At 46.1% G+C, this 21,755-nt stretch overlaps 1 protein-coding gene across 7 annotated transcripts in view; it reads left to right on the top strand.

Annotated features, from left to right (window-relative positions):
- LOC139692789 (carboxypeptidase D-like) overlaps window positions 1-21,755 on the top strand; it is a 201,245-nt gene that overhangs the window by 114,605 nt on the left and 64,885 nt on the right. For 6 of the 7 annotated variants that reach the window (XR_011701787.1, XM_071591072.1, XM_071591073.1 and 3 more), the window contains 2 exons: window positions 2,636-2,668; window positions 8,172-8,386. Coding sequence is in view for 6 of the 7 variants with exons in the window: in XM_071591072.1 (XP_071447173.1) it covers window positions 8,178-8,386 (209 nt within the window). In the remaining variant the exon portion in view is untranslated. The remainder of the gene's footprint in view (window positions 1-2,635; window positions 2,669-8,171; window positions 8,387-21,755) is intronic. The other variant, XM_071591075.1, reaches the window with a different exon arrangement.

The raw sequence follows: 21,755 nt of genomic DNA, 5'->3' as shown, positions 1-21,755 counted from the left end.
TGCTCTGTCTAAATCCATGCCGATGGATGTGGTTCAGTATCTTCCTACCATCGATAAATCTCATTACGTTCCTCACAATAATATGCCCTAATATTTTATATGAGATCGATGTTAAAATAATTAGTGAGTTTCTCTTTACAAAAACGAGGCAATATCTTCTGCCAGTGACTTTTATATTCTAGCAGGTATTCCTTCCAGACCTTCGTGCATTTTTGGCTTTGATGCTAAGGAGCTGATGTTCTATTCCTTCCTTGGTCAGTGTTACGTCGCTCATGTGTTCTCAGGATGGCTCGTTTGGTGCGTCTGATTCCCTATTGTTGATGCTCGGGGAAAACTCGTGTAAAATGTTCGCCTTCTTCACGCTGTCTTTAATAAGTTCGCCGTCTTCAAAGACTGTTCAGTTGGACGTTTACTCTGAATTTCCGTAACGTAGGACCAGAATGACTTTGGACATTCCTCTAGATATTCGCATAGCATTGTAGTTTTGAAGGAGTGTATGGATTTGCGCATTATGCTGTTTGTTTTACCGCGACATTCTTTTGGTTTCTGTGCGCATGCATTCGAAAATTAAAACACCGTCACCGCTTTTTAAACTCTTTTTAAAATTTAATTTCAGGCTTATTTGCTCTCTGAAAGTCGGTCTGACTTCTCTGCTGCACCATCTAGGTTTGAATGGAATGTACGTCGTCATTATTTCGCGTGCAATATTTAAGGATTATGTCCAAGTGCTCCCCGTATCGGCCGTAAGGGTTTTTCCGGTCAATTCTGCAGATTCGTTTTTTAAATACATTCTCGTAATCCAATGAAACTTGCTTCGTTGTAAGTATAAGCATATTTCACACTTTTCTTTGTTTATTTTCACGAACTCAGTCTTTCCTTCTGTAGAAATAGTTTTATGGTCACTAATGGCGTGCATTATTTCAATGTTCGCAATGAGTTGGGGAGTAGAAGTTGCGAAAATAGCAAGTACGCTGTGACCCCTAGTGGGCGAATGAACAACTTACTCTCTATGGCTTGTGTTTTTTTACACCAACTGAGCCAAATACTCGAGTTTTGGAGTTTAAGAGTCAAGATTCTGACAATCATAATCTTTACTCTTTTTATTCTCATGTATCTCCTTTTGATTGGCGGCAATGTGTGCCAAGGTTAACCTTAAAAAGGTTCTTCTTCGCCGGAAGATATCTTAAGGTGTTTAATAATAAATTAATTGTTTGGAAGAATAGGCTTCAAAAATATATTTACCCCCTGAAGTGACATCGAATGGGCGACCACTTTGACGTGGTGGGAGGTCTCATGCCTTCTCTCAGCCCCTACATATCTATGCTTTAATACTCCGCACCGTGTTCCAGGTATCTGTTGTCAAAATGATCTGGATTTTCTGAATTATGTTGCAAAATTAGGCTGCCCCTGTGAAAAAAGTGTACGATTCTACGCCATTGCACCGAAGAGCAACCATCCAAATGATCATGTATTGGCCTCATCTTAGTTCACATAGCAGTGCGTGGAAAATTATTCCCGAAGAAGCGCAATTGCGAGAGGCGTGAGGAGGCGGGGTTCCACGACCCCTTCGTGAGGTACATGGGGCGTCCCATAATCGCGACTGCCATTGGAAGCCATGAGGCTTTGGAATTTTTCAACATTCCCTGTACTCCCGATCTCGCCCTAAATTACTTTTTCCCAGGCATAAAAAAAAACTATTGCGGGGTCGGAGATTTGACAACACATTGAATCACTCAGGAGGCGGAATAATTGTTTTCGACGCAATCTGCTATGTTCTACAATGGTGGCATTTGAAAGAAAGTCAAGAAATGCTTGGGTGTATGTTTAATCAATGTATAAGGGATGGTGGCTATGTGGAGAAGTATTATTAATAAAAAATAAAAATAAAGCTTATCAGGATCATCATTTAGAAATAATTACAAGTTGGACATATGTTCCCCGTGGTGTGCGTGAATATGCGGGCGAGATAACAAAAAGTTAGAATTAATTAGAAGAGTACTGGGTAAATGTGATGGAAAGGCTATAACTTTCGCTACTTAGGCCTCATTTGGAATATGCTGCTAGTACATGCGCCCATGGAATCCTAGTGAAGCAGAGCTGATTGTCGCATTTGAGCGCTGAGGAACAATATTAAAGAAGGGTTTCTCCCGGAACGAATACCAAAGTGTACAGATTACATCTTTTGCATAAGGATTGGACTGAGGTCTCTTTAGCGATGACTCTGAAATTGTATTATTGGCGCCACCTCACTACGCATGAGAACTCGTTTGAATAAAATTTGAGAGATTAAGTGAAGAACCGGTAATATACGGAGTTAAAATGCCATGTATCCCACGAACGATGAGGGTTCGTTATAGCGTTTTCCGACCGGTCTAGAGGGATAAAGTGTTTTGCGTCAAAAGTGGTCTGATGTGTAATCACCATCTGCCAAACACCCTAGCGGTCGCTCGCAAGGTGCCATGTGTGCTTGTTTATAGGTGTGTGTAATTTGGTAGTCCACATAGACATAGCTGTGGCGGGGTGCACGCTAGCATTAATTAATTATCGCTTACCACTAAGAGACACTGAGTTGAATTTCATTAATTGTTCGGACTGAATATTTGTGCACTTTTTTACATTTGTTTTCTTCTTTCAGACTGCCCAGGTGTTGTCCGACTGCGACTGATAGGTGAGTAACCACGCTCGAGGCAATAGTTAGTGTTCCTAACAGATAATTCAGGTGCCACATGTACAATCCGGATGGCGGATGTTGGTCATTGGCACATGTTTGACCGTCGATATGAATGGAACGGGGCCAGAAGTGAGTCGGCGGATTGGATCTTGTGCACCGTAAAGGGGCTGCGTGTATTGGAGAGAAATGAAAATCAGCTATTGCGATTTCCACTGTGCTGTTTAAATTCACACGACCCGGGTTTCAACACTTGGTGCCATATTCAGGTCTGAAGATGATACGGAATGAATGAATGAATGAAGTTGAGTGAACATCAGTACGGTTCGTCTTGGAGTTGGATTTGTGAAACGCTTTGATGGTGAACTGGGTGGCACGTCGAAATTGCAGAAGAAGGGATACTCACGGGGCGAATCACTTGCACGAATCGGAAGGATGCCCAATAAGCAATGAGTTAGATGACGTATTATCAGCTCCATCGTGTTGTGGTATGAGGGATATCGTCAGTGGAATTAGAGGGAGCAAGAGAGAGATTTAAGATGCCATTTTAAAAAAGATAAGGCAGGGGCGGCGAGTTAGGAAATGGAATATAGCAGCATTAAATGGTTTGAAAAGGAAGGAATACAAACACGCGGTTGAGGAAATCATGGAGGATGGTAAAGACCTAAGTACTATCGAAGAAAAATAGGAAAGTATCAAGAAAGGGATATCAAAAGCCGCAAAAGACCTTATTGGAAACATTAACGCTAAGAGGACTAGGAAACCATGGATCACGGATGAGATGATTACAAAGATGGATGAGCGGCGAAATGGAAGAATGTAAATACGGAATTAGGCAAAATGAAGTACAAAGAATTAAACAATAAATTGAGGCGGCCATCAAATAAAGCAAAAGAAGCATGGTGGAAGACGCGGTGCGAGGATATGGAAAGTCTGCAGAGGAAGGGTGAAATCGGTGCGCTGTACAACAAAGTTAAATCGTTATCGGGAAGTAAGAAAGAAAGATCTATGATAACAGTTAGAGATAAGGCGGGTAAGGTAAAAGTTGACGCAGGAAAGATCATTGAGAGATGGAAGGAGTATAAAGAAGAACTGTATAGTAAAGAACTTAGACCAACAAAGCTAGACATTGAAAAAGAATATAACGTAGAGGAAGATAGCTTAGGTCCAGGCATACTAGACAATGAGATAGAAAGGGCATTAAGGGAGATGAAACTAAATAAGGCCGTGGGGGTAGATAACATTCCCGCGGAACTATTGAAATGATTAGGAAAATGTGGGAGGAAGAGGCTATATGGGCTGATAAATAGTATTTATGAGGAAGGAATCTGGCCGGAAGACTTCGTGGGATCAGTGTTAGTTCCTATTCCGAAAAAGGTTAAGGCTACATCATGTGAGGACTACAGGACAATAAGTTTGATATCCTACACAGCTTAAGTTGTTCTCAGGATCATAAACAAAAGGATATAAAGTAGGGCAAATGATTACTTAGGGGATTATCAGTTTGGGTTTAGGAAGGGGAAAGGTACGCGTGATGCCATTGCAGTAATGACATTATGAATCGAGAGGAATATAGAACACAACCAGGAGGTATTTGCCTGTTTCTTAGATTTCTAAAAAGCTTTTCAAACAGAGAGGATTACGAAGGGAAAATATCGCTCATCCTCAGCAGTCCGACTTATAGAAAATTGAAAAGCGATCCGACTGCCAAGACGGAGAGAAGCACAAGGGCTATCATTAAACGATCGCTTATTCCAAAAGAAGAGCAACGACGCCTGCTTCCGACTGCACCGAAACCACCGAGACTGTACGGCCTGCCCAAAATTCACAAGAAGGATGTACCTCTCCGACCGATTGTGAGCCAGATTGACGCTCCGACTTACCAACTCGCCAAGTACTTGGCGCGATCTCTGCAGGACCACGTCGGACAGACACCCAGCTTCGTAAAAAACTCGACGCATTTCATTGACGTAATAAGAAACATCACCATCCACGACAACGATCTCATGGTCAGCTTCGATGTTGAATCGCTTTTCACCAGCGTCCCTATTGAGGAATCGCTGAATATCATCAAGGAACTCACCTCCCGCGGAATCCCTAAGGACTTTCCAGGATTGGTGGAGCATTGCCTACGCAATTCCTTCTTCCTATGGAATGGTGACCATTACGAGCAGATGGAAGGAGCTGCGATGGGCTCACCCCTCTCCCCGGTTGTGGCCAACCTCTACATGGAGAGCTTCGAAAAGAAAGCACTGGAATCCTGCGACAAGCGGCCCTCACTGTGGCTAAGATATGTCGACGACACTTTTGTCATTTGGTCACACGGAGAGGGAGAATTTAAAAAGTTCCTGAAACATCTGAACTCACAGCATCAAGCCATCCACTTCACTATGGAGGTGGAAAAGGATCATCAACTGCCCTTCTTGGACGTCATGGTGAAGAGAAATAAAGGGAATGGGAGGCTTGGACACAGAGTATACAGGAAGCCTACTCACACCGACCGCTACCTTAATGCTGCATCGCACCACCATCCCAGTCAGAAGACCTCACTGGTAGACACACTTGTCAACCGAGCATATAAAATATGTGACTCCGATTCTATTGCCAACGAGAAGAAACACTTGACAAATGCCCTGCAAAGGAATGGATACAGCGCTCATATGATCCAAAAAAGGGTCGAGAAGGAAGAAAAGAAGAGACAAACCACCGCTGTTCCTGACAGGGAGGAAGACTCCAGACCACGACCGAAGGCTTACGTCACCATCCCCTTCATCGCAGGGACTTCGGAAAGAATCGCGAGGGCTTTAAGGAAACATGATGTGGTGACCAGATTCAACTGCGTCACCAAGATAGCTGACACCCTACCCGGACCCAAGGATGGAATTTCACAGAGAGGATGGATATCCACTCCACAGTGCGTGGAAAAGAATTATTCCGCGCAAATATGAGGACGTTCCCTGATTGGCCAAGAAATTTCCCGGTATTGGCGCCAGATTTTTCCTATATAAGACGGGACAACAAGCTTCTTTTCATCCTTGACCTGAGGACGCCAGCAGGATAGCTGGCGAAACTGTTGTACATTTAAACGACATACGCGGACGCAGCCCGAAAAATGTGGAAATCACCTACTCATCGCCGCGGAAACCTTCGAACGAGCTTTTGATAGAGTGAATTGGGAAAAACTAATGAGTATATTGTAGAAAATAGGAATAGAGTGGAGGGAAAGGAGGCTAATCCGCAACCTGTACATGTCTCAGACTGCTCCGGTGCGGGTGGGAAACGGGGAGTCAGGATGGGCAGTGTTAGGAAGAGGTGTAAGGCAGAGTTTCCCATTATTACCGTTGCTGTTCAACCTGTATGCAGAGGAAATGATTAAAGAGGCATGGGAAGAACTGGAGGTAGGAATGAAAGTGGGCGGGTAATTTGTAAAATCAGTTAGGTTTGCTGATGACGAAGCTTTAGTTTGTCAGTCAGCCAAGGGGCTGCAAGCATTGCTTAGTGCATTGGAAATTCGGTGCGACAGGTTGTATTTTGTTAGGAATCACAATATATTTATTTAGTAGCTGTGTTCATCCAAAAACCTACCTTAACCGGTAGATTACCTAATAATTATGTTCCCTCGAAGGATAAGGGATCAGAATACCGGTATTCGACTGTGTAGGGGGGCGGGGGAAATGATTTGTGTCAAAAGTAGTGTGGTTGGCGTAAGAGAACGACCAAGCCGTTCCTGCTCCAGCGATGGCTCGCAGGGTACCGTATACGTCCTCGTATGTATGTAGGCATATAAGCAGGGCCATATTCCAACTACTGCTCCGGTATGATTTTCATCATGGCGTTTCTATTTAAATTTATCCTTACCTAAAGACATGAATACTAGTGTTGCGGCTACGGTTCGTCAGTTACCCTAATAGGCATGTAAAAGTTCAACCGGTAGCCGTTGCTGATATCGTATACGTAGAAGTCACAGAATGACCACTTCACTCCCGATGTAAAGTGAATATGGCTCTCATTGGGCCGCTTGCTCCCAATCCATGCCGTCTGCCCCGGGAAGTCATGGAAACTAATCATTGGTTGTCGTAATTACCGTTTCAGAGGAGTCCTAATCAGAGACGCATCAAATGTACAGGAAAGATTACCGAATGAGAACGAAATCGACCCTAAATTACGACTAATGTCAACCTGTGCGTGAAGTTTTTTCACCACCACCCGCTCCAGAAGACTTCTTTGGTGGACACACTAGTTCATCGAGCCTATAAATTTCTGACGCCGATTCTTTGCCAACGGAAAAGGAATGTCTCCTGAAAGCATTACAGCAAAACGGCTATCGAAACGATATAGTCCTTAAAATGACCTCCAGGGAAGAAAGGCGAAGACGGGATTGGGAAAAGTCCATAAAGCAGACGGAACCGGACCCAAACGCATACGCTACTATCCCCTACGTATCGGGAAAATCCGAGAAGATAGCCCAAGTCCTGAAAAAGCATGACGTGGTGACAAGTTTTAAATGCACCAAGAAAATAGCGGACGATCTCCCTGGACCGAAGGACAAAATTCCGAAAGACCTATACGAAGGGGTCTACCAAGTACCCTGTTTATGTGGGAAAGCATACATCGGGGAAACATGCCGCTCAATGAAAGCTCGGATGAAGGAAGACCTCCGGGCAACAACAAATAAGCAGTTTCACCTGTCGGCCATTTCAGAACACCAATGGAGTGAACCCGGTCACAAGATCTTATTCCAAAAAGCAAACATAATAGCAAAGGAGAGTAGATGTTACCCACGATTAATTAGAGAAGAAATTGAGATCGCAAAAAACCCGGAGAACATTAACAGAGATGAAGGCTACCATCTCCACAACGCGTGGGAAAGAGTTCTCCGGAAACGGACCAATCAGCGAGCAGCCACTAGACGGGACAACCTATATAAGGGTGGCAAAATTCCGAGTTTCTCATCTTCGACCTGAAGACGCCGAATGCAACTTCGGCGAAACTGTTGTTTGCATCAAACAACGACGCGGTGAAACCCGAGAATGCAGAATCCTTCAATCAACCGGCGCGAAAACCTAGTGCTCTTTTTCCATCTTAGAAAAAATCACGAAACACGTCTTACTGGAATGGCTGCCAAATCCAAACTTACCCATAAAGCAGTCTGAAATTTGTTTCACCGTCGTTTGATAGATGGCAGCACACGATGATAATATAAACTTCCCTCAGGAACGTCCTTTGTGGTCAAACCATGCTTATTGAACCGCCCTCATTCATATCACACTCACTCTTGTCGCATGATTCTGGTGGTGGTACAAAGTGAAATTTTCTTGAGACGATAAATGTTAAATAGTTCATCGTGTGTTGATTTTTTTCCCGTGGTCGCGTCTCATGCACGGTGCCTGACTTTGTCTGTTTATGTGCCGTGCGCGCCTGTCGTGACCCTCCGCCACGCACCTTCCCGGTGCCTTGCAGGGTGTCACGCAGATGCACAGATTGACTCAACCGTGGTCCGCAGGGCGCCATGAGGCCGGCTTCCGTGGTGGTGTTGTTAGCCGTAGTGGTGGTGGCCTGCTGCGTTCCCTCGCCCTCCGCCGGCGCCCTCCCGCAGTCCTCGGCCATCGTCTTCCGGGAGGAGGAAGCGGCGGCCGACGGCGGCAGGGTCATGACCTCGGAGACACAGGACCCCGGAGAGGACAGGGCCGGCGGGCCCCTCGGCGCCACCATCGGCGGGTGAGTCAGCTTACTGATCCCAATGAACAAATGCACTCTCATCACGAGGACACCTGGAACACGCCCTCAACGGGCGCCCTTTCGCCCGACCTCCCCCAGGGGCGTATGAACGGCCTTTTCTCATTGTGAGGCGATGAGCTCCATTCATCGGCACCGATCTCTGCCAAGGTGACTGGAAAGGTGGTTTATGATGCTCAACGAAGGTCACTTTGAAGGTCATTTGGAAGAGGAGACCCTCCCCTCCGCTCTTTCCAATCAGCGCGAGACTGGAAGTGCACTCGCGGGCCCCGACGCGCCCGAAGGTCGAACGCCCTTCGCTCTAAATTCTTCCGATTGGATTTCAAAGGCCACTCGCGTGTCCGAAATGATAATCTATGTCTACATGAATACACCGCGATGCACAGGAAAGGTGTATGGCAGGGGGATTGCGAGCACCGGGTGGGATCGGTTAGGGATGAAGGAGAGATACATATGCCGGCCCCCTTGTGACTTCTGCCACTCTATCCACGGAGGTGAATGAGCCACCACCGCGTCATTTGTGTCAATATCACTGCTGTTTCACAAAACCTCCCGAATCTTATTCCTCAAAAAACCCCTTTCCAAACATGTACGATATGTATAGCAAGTATCGGGAAACTTTTTTTGTCAAACTAGATTCATTTCAGATATTGGCACAATACCTCACAATTCTTCAAAGTACATCCCTTGAGAACGTCGACACGCTTTTCACTCCAGTAGTTCTTCCACGACCCGAAGGCTCCGAAGGGTGGGCGGAAGGTCCTTAAGGGCACAAGTTTCTTCGACGGCACTTAGCGACGGGCATGGCGGTTTTATCCTTTGAGGGATGGTGGATTGCACTACTTTTTGAAGAAGTATGCCGGTGTCAAGTCAGGACTGAGAGGGGGCTGGGGAATCGTCACGATGCCTTTGCATAAGGTCTTCGCTGGCGGACACACTCGACTCGGCTCTTTTGGTTGTCCGTTCAAAGACCTTCGGGAGGATGATACCTGTGACCATGCCCACACTTAACCAACGGTCAGCTGAATTCACGAAGCACTTCACGAAGGCTTTGGGAAATAATTGTTACGGATACTCTGTATACAAACCTTGTACTCTTTAATACAATCGTCCTTTATGCACCTGGATTTCTATGCCGATTGCGGAATTACTTTGGAAACCCACTGGCAGCACTGAGTTGAGTAACCGGGTTTGGGAACACATTAAAAGGCTGTCCATTCCCCCAGTCCGAGCAGTGATTTCCATCATTTCATCTCCTTAACCAGTGAGGCAATCACTCCTTTCCACCCCGCGCCTCGGAACCTACAAGCAGTATTCTTTGTGTCCATTCACATGTACAAACTTAATTAAAGTTCAGGGAATCGAATTAAGAAGATCGAAGAAATCCAAGTGCTTAGGTGTAACCTTTGCATATAATCTTTCCTAGGTCACACACATCAGACGAATACTCGGATCAGCATTAAGTGAAATTGGCTACTTTTGACGAATCTTGATGAATGAAGGCGAGGATGTAGAAGAGTAGAAGCACTGGGAAAATGTGAGGGTGATCCTACCTCGCCTCAAAATGTCCGCTGCCATCAGCGGGGCGTCGTCGCGTTTCCCATGGGTGACTTTAGGGATCTTAGGTGACCTTGGGTCGCATAGAACGTGAATCAATCCACCCCCACTTCTTACTTTTCAGTTCTCCATGGTGTATGTTGGAGGTCTGTCGTATAAATAGCTGCGGTTATACACTCCTTTTTCGCGGTCAAAAGAACTTTAATTAAGGGTGGAATTAAAGCATGTTTGGAAATAGGGTTTCCGCTAGCCCTTCGTCTCCCTTACCCCACTTGGTGTTTGCACCCCCTGCCAAACACCATGGTGAATCGCGCGGTATTTATGCAGACGTAAATGCTTAACTTTGCGGTATTGACCATGGGAGTTTTGATAGCTTTAAGCACCCAAACTTAAGCCATCTATCGTTATCATCTTAATCCTTGCAAATTCGGGGATATTTTGAATCGCCGAAAGAGGGAAGCAGCTGTCAAATGTTTGGCCGTTGAAAGCACCCCTGGGCTCCTCTCAAGAGACTTCCCCACAGAATCTGATCGGTGCAAGGAATGGGGATTGATGCTTAACATAGGCAAATTCACAGTTTTGGAATTTTGGAACAAAGGAAGTGGCGAGCAGGACATAAATAATGAAATAGATGATTCAATGCAAACTGCGGCAGATCAAGTTAAATTATTGGGGTAGTTCTAACACCACCTCTATCATCGGGACAATATGCGAATCCGATTTAAAGAAACTCGGCTCCATCGAACAGGTGGTGTGGAAATGTAGGGAGAAAGTTAAAAGAGAGGCGTTATTTCGCCGTTCCAGTTAGGACACATTTGAAATACGCCGAAAGTATTGGGGCTCCTGAATTTTGGACATCGTACATCGAGTGCAACGTAGAGCAGCTAGGTTTGTGGAAAATGTTGAAATGTATATATATATATATATATATATATATATATATATATATATATATATATATATATATATATATATATATATATATATATATGCTTTCGTAGACGTAACACGGAAGTGCCGAATAGTACAATACACAGTAACACACAATATAGAAACACAAAAAAAAGAACACTCACACGTTATTTCTTGATATTTCGACGGAAACAATCCGTCTTCCTCTGAAGATATAGAAGTAATGACTGCTGGAATTGTTGAGGTGAGGGGTGCGAGAGAAAGGGAAGGGGGCCAGGGGAAGGGGAGAACGGGAGGCGAAGGAGGGGTGAGAGGAATGGTTGGGGAGAGGAAAGGGAGAGGGAAGGGGTGGAATTGACACAAAATCGGAAAATAGAACAACATGCTCACCGCAACTATTGCAACATACGAGACTCATGTTTCAACCTACAAAGTATTGATAAAGACCACGCAAGTCAAAACAAAGGCCACGTACACCAAAACTCATTCGGAAACACACAGTGTCCACCCCCCGATATGCTTTGCTTCCACAAAGTAACAATTTTAGGCCACTCCCATCAGTGAACGACATTGAGGCCCGGATGCTGATAGGCCATACAGATGTAAATGAATGCCATTTCAAGAGTTTTTAATTCTATAGGGTTATCGGATTTGGGAAGGGACGCTAGGACGGAAACATTGTAACACTGGTTGAAAGGGGTATTATGATGGGAAGCATGTTTAGGGATGGGGAGACCCCCGGACGGGGAGGAGGGATTGCACGAGGCGCGGTGGTTATTAATCCTAATGTTAAGTGGTGTGGAACATTGGCCTATGTAAAAGGACGGGCAGAGTTTACAGGTAAGAAGATAAACAACATTCTTGGAAGTGCAAGAGGAATAGGGGAAGGGCGGGAGAGAGTTGAATGGTGGGATGGAGTGGGGTGGAGTGGTGAAAATAGGGCAGGTTTTGCATCTTGCTCGATGACATGGATTGGGTATGGCTCTGGGTGTTTGAGGGGATTTTGAGAGTGGCCTGGTGGATTTGAGGATATCTGCTAGGTTGGCGGGACGTTTGAAGGTGACAGAGGGGCAATTGGGAAGAAGGTTGGAGGAAGTGTTGTGATTTTTGAGGATGGGGAATAGGTCCTTGAGGATGAATTTGAGAGACTGAATGCCTGGGAAGTAGGTAGTACAGATTGAGAGAGGCTGGGAGTCTGTGGTTGAGGCAGGCTTGGGGGTGTAGGAAAAAAAACTCACACGCAACCCCAACCTAGCCATCACTTCTGCCGACAAGGGTTCGACAGTTGTAATCCTAAACACTGCAGACTACCTTCAAGAATGCAACAGATTACTCTCCGACACTTCCTCCTATCAACATATTCCTGCTGACCCCAACCCCGTATTCCAAAAAGAAATAATCGCTTTCCTCCGAGACAACGGCCCTAAGGAGAATCTTTCCCCCAGGGACATCTCCCTCCTTTCCCCTTCCCAACCTCACACCCCTCACTTCTACATCCTTCCTAAGATCCACAAACCCAACAACCCAGGCCGCCCTATAGTCTCCTCTCGTAGCTCTCCGACCGAAAGAATTTCCGCCTTCGTGGACCACTATCTCCAAATTAATCAGTGATTTTTGATGCACATGGAAAAATTGTTTGTGAATTAGCTGAAGATTGGACGACTTAAAGGTGAACCGGAACACGTGTTCATGGTCCTAGAGTTGCTGATTCTCTACAGCATGTAATATCGAAGACACATCCATCAGAGTGAGTCTCTAAGTGTCCACATATTATCAGCGCCTGCATCAACCGGTTAAAAATTTGCTCAATATTTCTTGAACTTACTGTTTGCCTTACCTTTTGTAAGTGCCGACCTTTTTGCTTGTGATGGTTTAGGTATTATTTTCCAGTGCGATGTCTTGCGTGTGTTTTAGCGAGTGAAGGGTTCATTTTTGTCTCTCTAATTCAAAAGTGACCTCAGTTTTCTGTGCGAGCCCAGGCAATAAACAAAATAAGAAATCTTAGTATTCATTAAACATCCAATATGGTTTCGGAAAACATTCGGGGTGAGGACCTCTCACTCGTCCAACCTAAACTTGGGGAAACAGAACTTCCGTCACTTGATGCCCAATTCAGTGCCGCCAGCGACACCGCGCGACGAATTATTAGTAATGAGAGGATTTCCTCGTCCAGAAAGGGCGAAATCTTTGACGAACTTAAAAAACTTGACGACTTATTCCGTAATTTAATGCCCAGATACCAAAGAACGACCGGGAAACTAGAAGCTAACGTAGGGCAATGTTTGGATGCCAATATGATAAGGGAAATTTTCCGGGAAGAGTTGACAAGCTGCAGCAAACAATCCATAACTCCGTCGTTTGCTGATATTGCTGCCATTCAGAGGAAGGACAACACGAACAAAGTCCTGCTCCCAGGTGGGAAGAAAATCACTGCGGAGCGTAGGACGGCAGTGATGATTTACCCCAATGATGACAACAAGGGCATCGAAACCAGTGAAGATACGAAGAAAGAAAGTAATAGACAAGAGTAAAACCGGCATAAAAATCACCAAACTAACGAAAATCAAGGACGAGGGAGTTAGACTGGAGGCGGAAAATCATGATTTGGAACTGAAACTGAAAGAATAGCAATGTGTCAATGAGAACATCCTGAAGATACGCAGAGAGGTTAAAAACAAACCAAGAATATGTATTACAGGCGTTAACTCGAACCTATCTGAAGACGACATACTGAAGTGTATCAGGAAACAAAACGACCTATTGGATACGTGCCACCTTAAGCTGATCTTCAAGTTTGGGAAACGGGAAGGTACAAGGGTAAATCGTGTCATTGAAGTAGACTGTGAAACTAGGAAAACCTTGAACAAATAAAAAGGGTCTATATCGGTTATGACTCACATAAAGAAAGTGAATACGTCAAAATCACTCAGTGCTTTAAATGCCACAAGTTCGGCCACATTTCGAAGAACTTCAATGCAGCAAACTCTGTGTGTGCCCATTACTCCGAGGAGCACACTACTAAGGAATGCAAGAAGAATGAAGGAACACCCACATGTGCAAATTGTAAATTAGCCAAGATCGAAGACTGCAACCATAAGGCGTCAGATATTAAATGCGGCATGTATCAAAGAAGGCTGCGGAACTTAGTAGAGACATTCGATTATGGAGACATCTAGTAATAGCCTTATATTAGCACAAGTCAATCTACAAGGTGCAAAGACGCCAACAGATGAACTAAGAGTAGTATAGGAGCAGCTTCGTTTAGACATTTGCCTTGCTCAAGAACCATATATGTTCAAAACACCTAACAGTCATTGGATTATTCCAGGACAGGGCCTTAAAACGAGAATTGTGCCCACCAGATCAATAAATAGAGGATATGCGGCTATTATTGTGTTCAATTAAGACCTTGATCTTCTGGAAATTACTAACTTTACGAATTAGTAGATCGCTGTTGCAGAAGTGAGATCTCTCTTAGAATCTTTTATCTTGGTCAGTGCTCACTTCCCGCCAAGCCGTGACATTATTCCTTTTCTTTCGCAAATTCGTTCAATAATAGATCATTTTAAGAACAAACAATTGATTATATCTATGGATTCTAACGCCAAGAGTGAAACTTGGTTTAGTTCAACATCTGACGCTAGGAGAAACCTCCTAGAAGAACTTATATCTTCGACAACTTGTTTATATTAAACCAACCTGTCGAACTGGAAACTTTTTAGTATCTAAACGGTTTATTTAATATCGATCTAACTTAAATAAATGCCCCGCTTCTTAGAAGTATTAATGAGTGGAAGGTCATACCTGATCTAATAACAAGTGATGATAGGCTACAATTGATAAAAATTAAGGATGGCAAGAAGATATCAACACCACAAAGAAGATTCAACTTTGGTAGCGTGAATTGGGAAAAACTCAATGATAGCTTCTTAAAAAAATTAATTCATATTGATAGACATTTACTTTGAATTCACCACTCAAAACACATCGATGAGCACATTTCTAACTTAACTTCTGCCATTGACAACACGATGATGGAAAACATTCCGGATTACATCAAGCTCGATAATCAGATAAAAATATCTTTCATTGCAGATGTAAAACCAAGTTAAAGGAATATAAGCTCAATATCAAAGAATCCAAACGTAAATCTTGGGAAATATTTACCTCAAGAAATCCTAGTAACAATGCTTGGGGATTCGTCTACAAACTATTTGCGATACTTGGAACGTCTCTCCTTGAGGCGGTAGCATCCCTCTTACGGAGGAAAAAATTAAAATATCATTAAACACCTTATTGCCCGACGATACTGCTGACAATTACGAACAATCGATTATTAGGGAGGAGTCACTAATCATGCCGGACACCCTAGACATGGAACTGTTCAACGAGGACGAAGTATCATTAGCGGTCGAGCACGACCAGATACATGGGATCATATTTATAAAACTAGCCGGAAACCTGGTCCAATTCAGTACAAAACATCTTTAATGTTTGTCTCATGTTTTCCTATTTCCGAGACTCATGGAAAATCGGAACCTTGCATACCATCTTGAAATCTAAGGAAAAGGATCCATCTGAACCTTCCTCATTCAGGCCAATCACACTGCTTCCGGATCTGGCAAAACATTTGAAAGAGATATCAAGGGCAGAATTGAAGCTATTTTCGACAACACGCTCTACCACCCTAACCAATATGGATTTAGGAGAGGGAGAAGCACATCGGATGCCATTCACCATCTTTTACGGTTAATCGACAATGAAAGCAAATATACCATCGTCATCTTTATCGACATCAAAGGTGCATTCGATTCCGTTTGTGGCCTTCAGTTATACAGGAGCTCAAGACCATAAAGATCCCAGCTATTAAAGCTTCTGACCAGCTATTTTAATAATAGAGAGGTCAGATACTCCACGCAAAATACAAAAATAAGCAAGATTTTAACAAGAGGCTGTCCACAGGTGACTGCAAGGCATTTGTGTAGCCCTAGCTCTGCACCTTTCCAGCCGCCAAGGCTACAAAGGCGAGAGGAATTCATCTGCGTCCTCAGGCGTTTGTTTTTCTTCCCACTTAAAGCAGCCTTGGCTTCTTCTTCACAGGAAGGCTGTCCATCGTATTTAGGGAGGCTATGGGCCGCTTAAAGCGGTCCCATGGCCTGACCATAATTTCGGTGATCCTACGAATTAGGTTTGCTTCTTCTTCTGCCGCTTTCTCAAAGAATTTTTCCCGAGATTCCAGGCAGAAGGACGTCTAGGGGTTCCAGCTTTCCGTCCTCGTGCATTTCGGAGACGAGGGGTGTAACGACCGCGTCCCAATATTTCACGAAGAGAGTTCTGCACCACTTGGATTTGAGCGAGACTCGTTCGCGACACTCCTGACCATACCGGTGCAGCGTAGGTGATGACTGGCAGCACGCACGCATGATATAGTCTGCGCTTCGTGGCCATACTCAAGACGGGCGGGCGAATAATCGACCGTAGTCGATTAAGCGCCGCGTATGCCTTCGCACGGACCCGAAGCGCTTGGGCGTTCGAAAGGAGTTTCCGATGCATCAGCACTCCAAGGTAAGTAACTTCAGATTCCCACGATAGGACGACTCCGTTCACCGATATGTTCACTCCTGGCGGCCCACCATTTCCAGGTTGGAAGATGATCGCCTTCGTCTTTTTGTGCGTTAACCACAAAACGCCATCAGCAGTACCATTCAAGGAGCTCTGCCACGGCATTCTGCAGTCTTTGTACCGCGGTCACCTTGTGCCAGGAACGGCATAGGAGGGCCGTATCGTCAGCATAAAGAGACAGGATTTCAAGATTCCCTCCACGAGTTGGAATATCGTGGGAATAGATATTACAGAGCAGTGGCCCAAAAACGGAGCCTTGAGGCACGCCGGCGGACGCACCCCCGAGTCCGCCCCTAGCCACTGTAGTGTGAATGTCCTGTCTCTCAAGTAGGAGTGAACCATCCTGATTGCCCAAGGTGGGAAATGGAGTCGCCTCATCTTCAACAGGAGAGCCGGATGCTAGACGCGATCGAACGCCTTACTGACTTCGAAGAAAGCTCCGGCAACCACCATATTCCTGTTAAAGCTGTCGGTGATGAAATCTGTCTTTCTCACCAGCTGATGGACTGTGGAATGCTGCGCACGGAAGCCAAACTGTTCCTCCGGAAGGATATCATTCTCCCGGACGAAGTCAGTCAGCGGCCGTTGCAGCAGTCGCTCGAATATCTTGCCGAAGCCGTCGAGCAAGGAGATAGGCCGGAATTCTCTGGGATCCACCTCCAATTTTTGTGACTTCGGCAGACACACGATTTTCGCTCTTCTCCAAGTGGTCGGAAAGTAGGAAATCCTGACACAGCCATTGAAGTTCGCTGTCAGGTACCTCACTGCCGCCTTCGGAACCTCCCGGATGACAACATTTGGAATGTTGTCACTTCCAGGGGCCTTCCTCACGCGTAGGTGACGTATTGCCCTTATTACGTCCTTCTTGTCGAATCTAGGAATTTCCGAGCCGTCTTCTCGATCGGAATCTTCTGCTTTCTCTGACGCCTCTATTTGCTTCTCTATCTCGGCAGACGCGGAGTTCCCAGGATTGGGTGAAATGCTGCTGGCTAGGTAGTCCGCGAGTATTTCCGCCTTTTCCTTGGGAGATCGTGCCACGCTGTCTCCGTCTATGATTAATGGGTCTGCTCTTTGGGGTGCCCGCAGCTTCCTGCACATCTTCCACACCGCCCCGATGTCGTCATTGCCGTCTTCTGAAAGGAGTTCGTCTCGCAAGTGTGCCTCCCAGTGGTCTGATCGGACTTCCTGGAGGGCGTCCCGCACCGCAACTTTAAGCTCAGAGAGCTGCGTCCGCACATCCGCTGTGCGGTATTTCTGCCATTGGCGCCGCACGCTGTTCCGTCGCGCGATGAGGCCGCGAACCGCCGCTGGAAGCGGAACTAGAAGATACGAGTTCCGATGCTCTTTAAGCGGTATCGATGCTTTCTTCGTGCCATCTACTGTGCGATTGAGGTGACTGACCAAACGGTCAGCCATCTCTGGTGAAGGCGGTTCCAATGGCTATCGTGGCAGCTCCTCAGCGATGACGTTGCGGAAACACCTCCAATCAGCCGACGACAAGTCTAGTCGGCGAGTCGAAGGGAACACAGGAATACGTTTCCCCACTGCTAGGATCGTTGGGTTATGATCCGAGGACAGTTCAACGCATGCGTACATGCTAAGAGACGTCCTTACATTTCGAGTGATCGCAATGTCGAGAACTTCCCCTCGGTCGTGCGTTGGTGGCACTGGGCGTATGACCGTGACGCCTTTGTCGTCTGCTAGCCTACGCAGGTTTTCTCCCCTCGGGTTGGAGGACCGTGAATTCCAAGATGTATGCTAAACATTCAAGTCCCCCAGGATGATCGATGGGCCGCTGTTTCTCGCGAGATGTTTAAGGAGATCCGGATCCCAAGGTTTCCCGGGTGGGAAATAAAGCGATGAGACCAGGAACCATCCTCCTCTAGTCCGTATGTCCGCCGAGACAGCCTCCGCGTATGGGTGAGAAATTGCCCTACACGCTCGGTGCTCGATGGACCTATGGACGAGGATGGCCGCACCTCCTGATGTTCTGACCCGTTGGCGCTGGGGCTCCCCGTCCGACCTGTAGATGGTCCAGCCAGGTAACCTCCAGGTGTCCGTGGGTCGAAGGTGCGGCTCATTGACAGCGGCGACGATGGCTTCCTTCTCCTGGAGGAACGCCCGTAATTCTTCACTTCGGTGAGGAATCTCATTGGCGTTCCATTGTGCGAGCAGGACGGGTCGTTCAGCCATGATTGGTTGAGTTTCCGATCCTGCTGCTCACCAACTCCTCCAGGAGTGAGAGGAGAAGTTTGCTCTGCGTTGAGACGACTAGTTTTTGTAGGGTCCCTGCAATCACAGCTATGGTGTGCCATATCTCTTTTTCCTAGCTTCCTGCTTTCAGCGATGGCTAAATGGCATTCAAAGACGTATCCAAAGACGCATCGACTTCTTTCTGTTTTTCCGCCGGCTTTGGTTTGCCGGCTACTGCGGCTTTTTGGACGGTTTTTCCACAAGCCTTCTGGGTAGGGGCTGGCCTCGCTTTATCCTTATCCTCCATTGATGACGGAGTTTGCTTCTTCTTTTTCTTCCCCTTGGAGGAGGGAATGTTAGCTTTCGGGGTGCGGCTCACAGGGGGTGACGAGTCCACTGTGGTGGCTTTTCCCGAAGTTAGCGCTGATAGTGGTTTGCTCTCCATCTCTGCGTCCTGGACAGGATTTGTGGCTTCCACTTCCATTTCCTCCTCTTCTTGTTGAGCGGCAGGAGAATGACCCTGTAAAGGGCCTTTCAGTACCGTTCCGTAAGAAGTGTGGTTGTCCACCTTCCTTGCTGGTTTACGGGTGGCTGGCGTCGGTGCAGGTTTCTCGGGTGTCTGCTTCCCTGCTGCTTGTCTGGGAGCTTTCGAATTTTGCCGCCTCTTGGAAGGCGGGGCATCGACGTGAGACAGCCGAAGGTTGTCCTCCGCAATTGGCGCAGATGGCCTCATCACCCCTTCCTCTGGAGCATTCTACGGCCGCGTGTGCCCCCGCACAGCGCATGCAGCGTTTCGTGCACCAGCAAGCAATGCCTATGTGGCCGAACCGCATGCAGTTGCTGCACTGAAGAGGACCCCTATCTCCTCGGAGTCGCTCTACCTTTATATAGCAGTGGCAGAGTCCCCCGGGGGGAGAGAGATGTCCCCCGGGGCGATGGCGGACGGCGTTTTAACGACGTCAACCGTCAGACGACGGACGCTCCGTATTTCGTATCCTAGGGACCTAAGTCCTTCGGATACCTTGTCGACTGCGATCCACCGGGATATGCCCTTGATGAAAAGCTTCATCCCGGGCACTCTGTCGATGGGTTGCGAGCGATGCTCAATATTCTTGCTTTTCAGCAAGCAGAGGGTTTTTCCATGCCCCTCCCTGGTGGTTGTTATGATGTGTATGGAAGCCCTTCGGACTTCGAGGCCGAAGTCATCTCCCAAGGCATCAGGCAGTTGGTCAATTAGACCCTGCACGGCCGTGACTCCATAGGTTACTATAGGTGGCGGTCGAGGCATCTTTGTCACCGTCACCGGTCGCGTTTTTTCCGGAACGGGTGCATACGTAGAAGGTGATTTAGTCTTCTTCTCTTTGGAAGAAACCAAGGTAAATCCCTCGTCGTCTCCCTCCTCTTCCTCAGCACTCAGTGCTCGCTCCGCCCCTTCGTTGTCTCCACCCTGCTGGCTTGGTGACTGCGTCTCCATTTCTCCAGATGGCAGTGGCTTCCGGCCTGGTGCCATCTTCCGCTTCACTCCGCAAGCAGTCTCCTTCACCACCTGGCCCTCTAAAGGGCCGAGATCCACCACTTCGGAAGGATTCTTGCCTATGGCCTCCGTCTCCCCAGAGCCCTTTAAAGGGCTGAGTGCCAATGCTCTTTCTCCCGATGACGCCTTCGCCGCAGGCTTAGAGCCTCCCGGCAAGAATGCCGGTGAATCCTTGCCTTGTTGGCGAAGGTTCCCTCGCTGAATAATTTCCTTTGTTTACACGAAGTCTCCAAGGGAATTTACTCGTCGGTGCGTCTTCCTCCTCACCTGGACCACCGGAAAAGCAGTTACTAGTAGACATCCGGAGATAGTCCCGTTCACTCCTCAATGAAATGTTGGTCCGTTATTCTAGAATCTTATAACCAACCAGGTACTCAGAAGAGACTTCCCTATTGGGTGCGAGCTCATTGCCTTCGCAGAAGACATGGCCCTGACTATAGAAGCAAGCACCAGAGCCAAAATGGAACCCATGATTGCGGAATGTATGTATATAATTGAAAAATGGGCAACTGAGAACAAGTTAACGATATCGACTGCTAAAACTCAATACATGATCTTCGGAAGCAAGATGGCTAGGAACCCTACTGTGAAAACTCATAATAAAAACATAAAAAGGGCTTACTTATTTAAATACCTCGGAATTATGTTAGACAAGAAATAATCGTAACAAGCCCACATCAACTAGACCACAAATAAAATAAAGAAAATCTTCCGGGCAACTCGAAGATACTTCAGGTTTAAGTTCGGCACCGACTCCTTAAGAACCATCTGTGAAGGAGTTGCAATTCCCATCGCCACCTATGGCTGCGATATTTGGGTTCATAAGATCAACCTAAGTAGAATCTACCGTGAACTAAAAGAAACTCAAAGGCCCTGCCAATATGTAGGGGATACTCTGCGGTCAGCACCGACGCGTTGGGTATAATTTGCGGGCTCCCACCCTTAAAATACGAGATCCCGGAAAGAAATGCTATAATCAAATTACAATCTGGACAAAGGGCTACACACTTCAATCTTGAACTTGATGAAAATCAATATATAAGGAAAAACGTCTTAAAAAAGAGACTGAGGGAAGAATCCATCATTCAGTGGCAATCTGACTGGGATAACAGTGATAAAGGCTCATACACAAAGGACATTTTCCCTGTTATTTGCAATAGATTAAAACTAAAAATCAACCTTTCACATAAATCTACTTAAATGCTATCAGGCCATGGAAATTTTTCAAATTACCTTCAAAAAATCGGGAAATTTAGAACTAACCTATGTGAAATCTGCTTAACGGAGGACACCGCCAAACACAGAATTGAAGAATGTATCCGTTATGAAAGAACAAGACTAGAAATATGGCATAACATGGCGGTGAAGAAAATTAAGTTGCGCGAAATAGTATTTTTCTGTTTGAATACCAATTATAAACTCCTATTTGATTTCGTCACATAAGTGGTAATTAAGTAATTAACAGACGCATCCAACACATTTTATTTCTATTATATCTGTGTAAATTTTCCTATTTAACGTGCTCTACAACTA

This window comes from Hetaerina americana, unplaced genomic scaffold (assembly GCF_022747635.1).
Source record: "Hetaerina americana unplaced genomic scaffold, ioHetAmer1.1.p SCAF_41, whole genome shotgun sequence".
Classification (NCBI taxonomy): domain Eukaryota; kingdom Metazoa; phylum Arthropoda; class Insecta; order Odonata; family Calopterygidae; genus Hetaerina; species Hetaerina americana.
The sequence above is the reverse complement of the archived record's forward strand: the minus strand, read 5'-3'. Positions and strand labels throughout refer to the sequence as shown.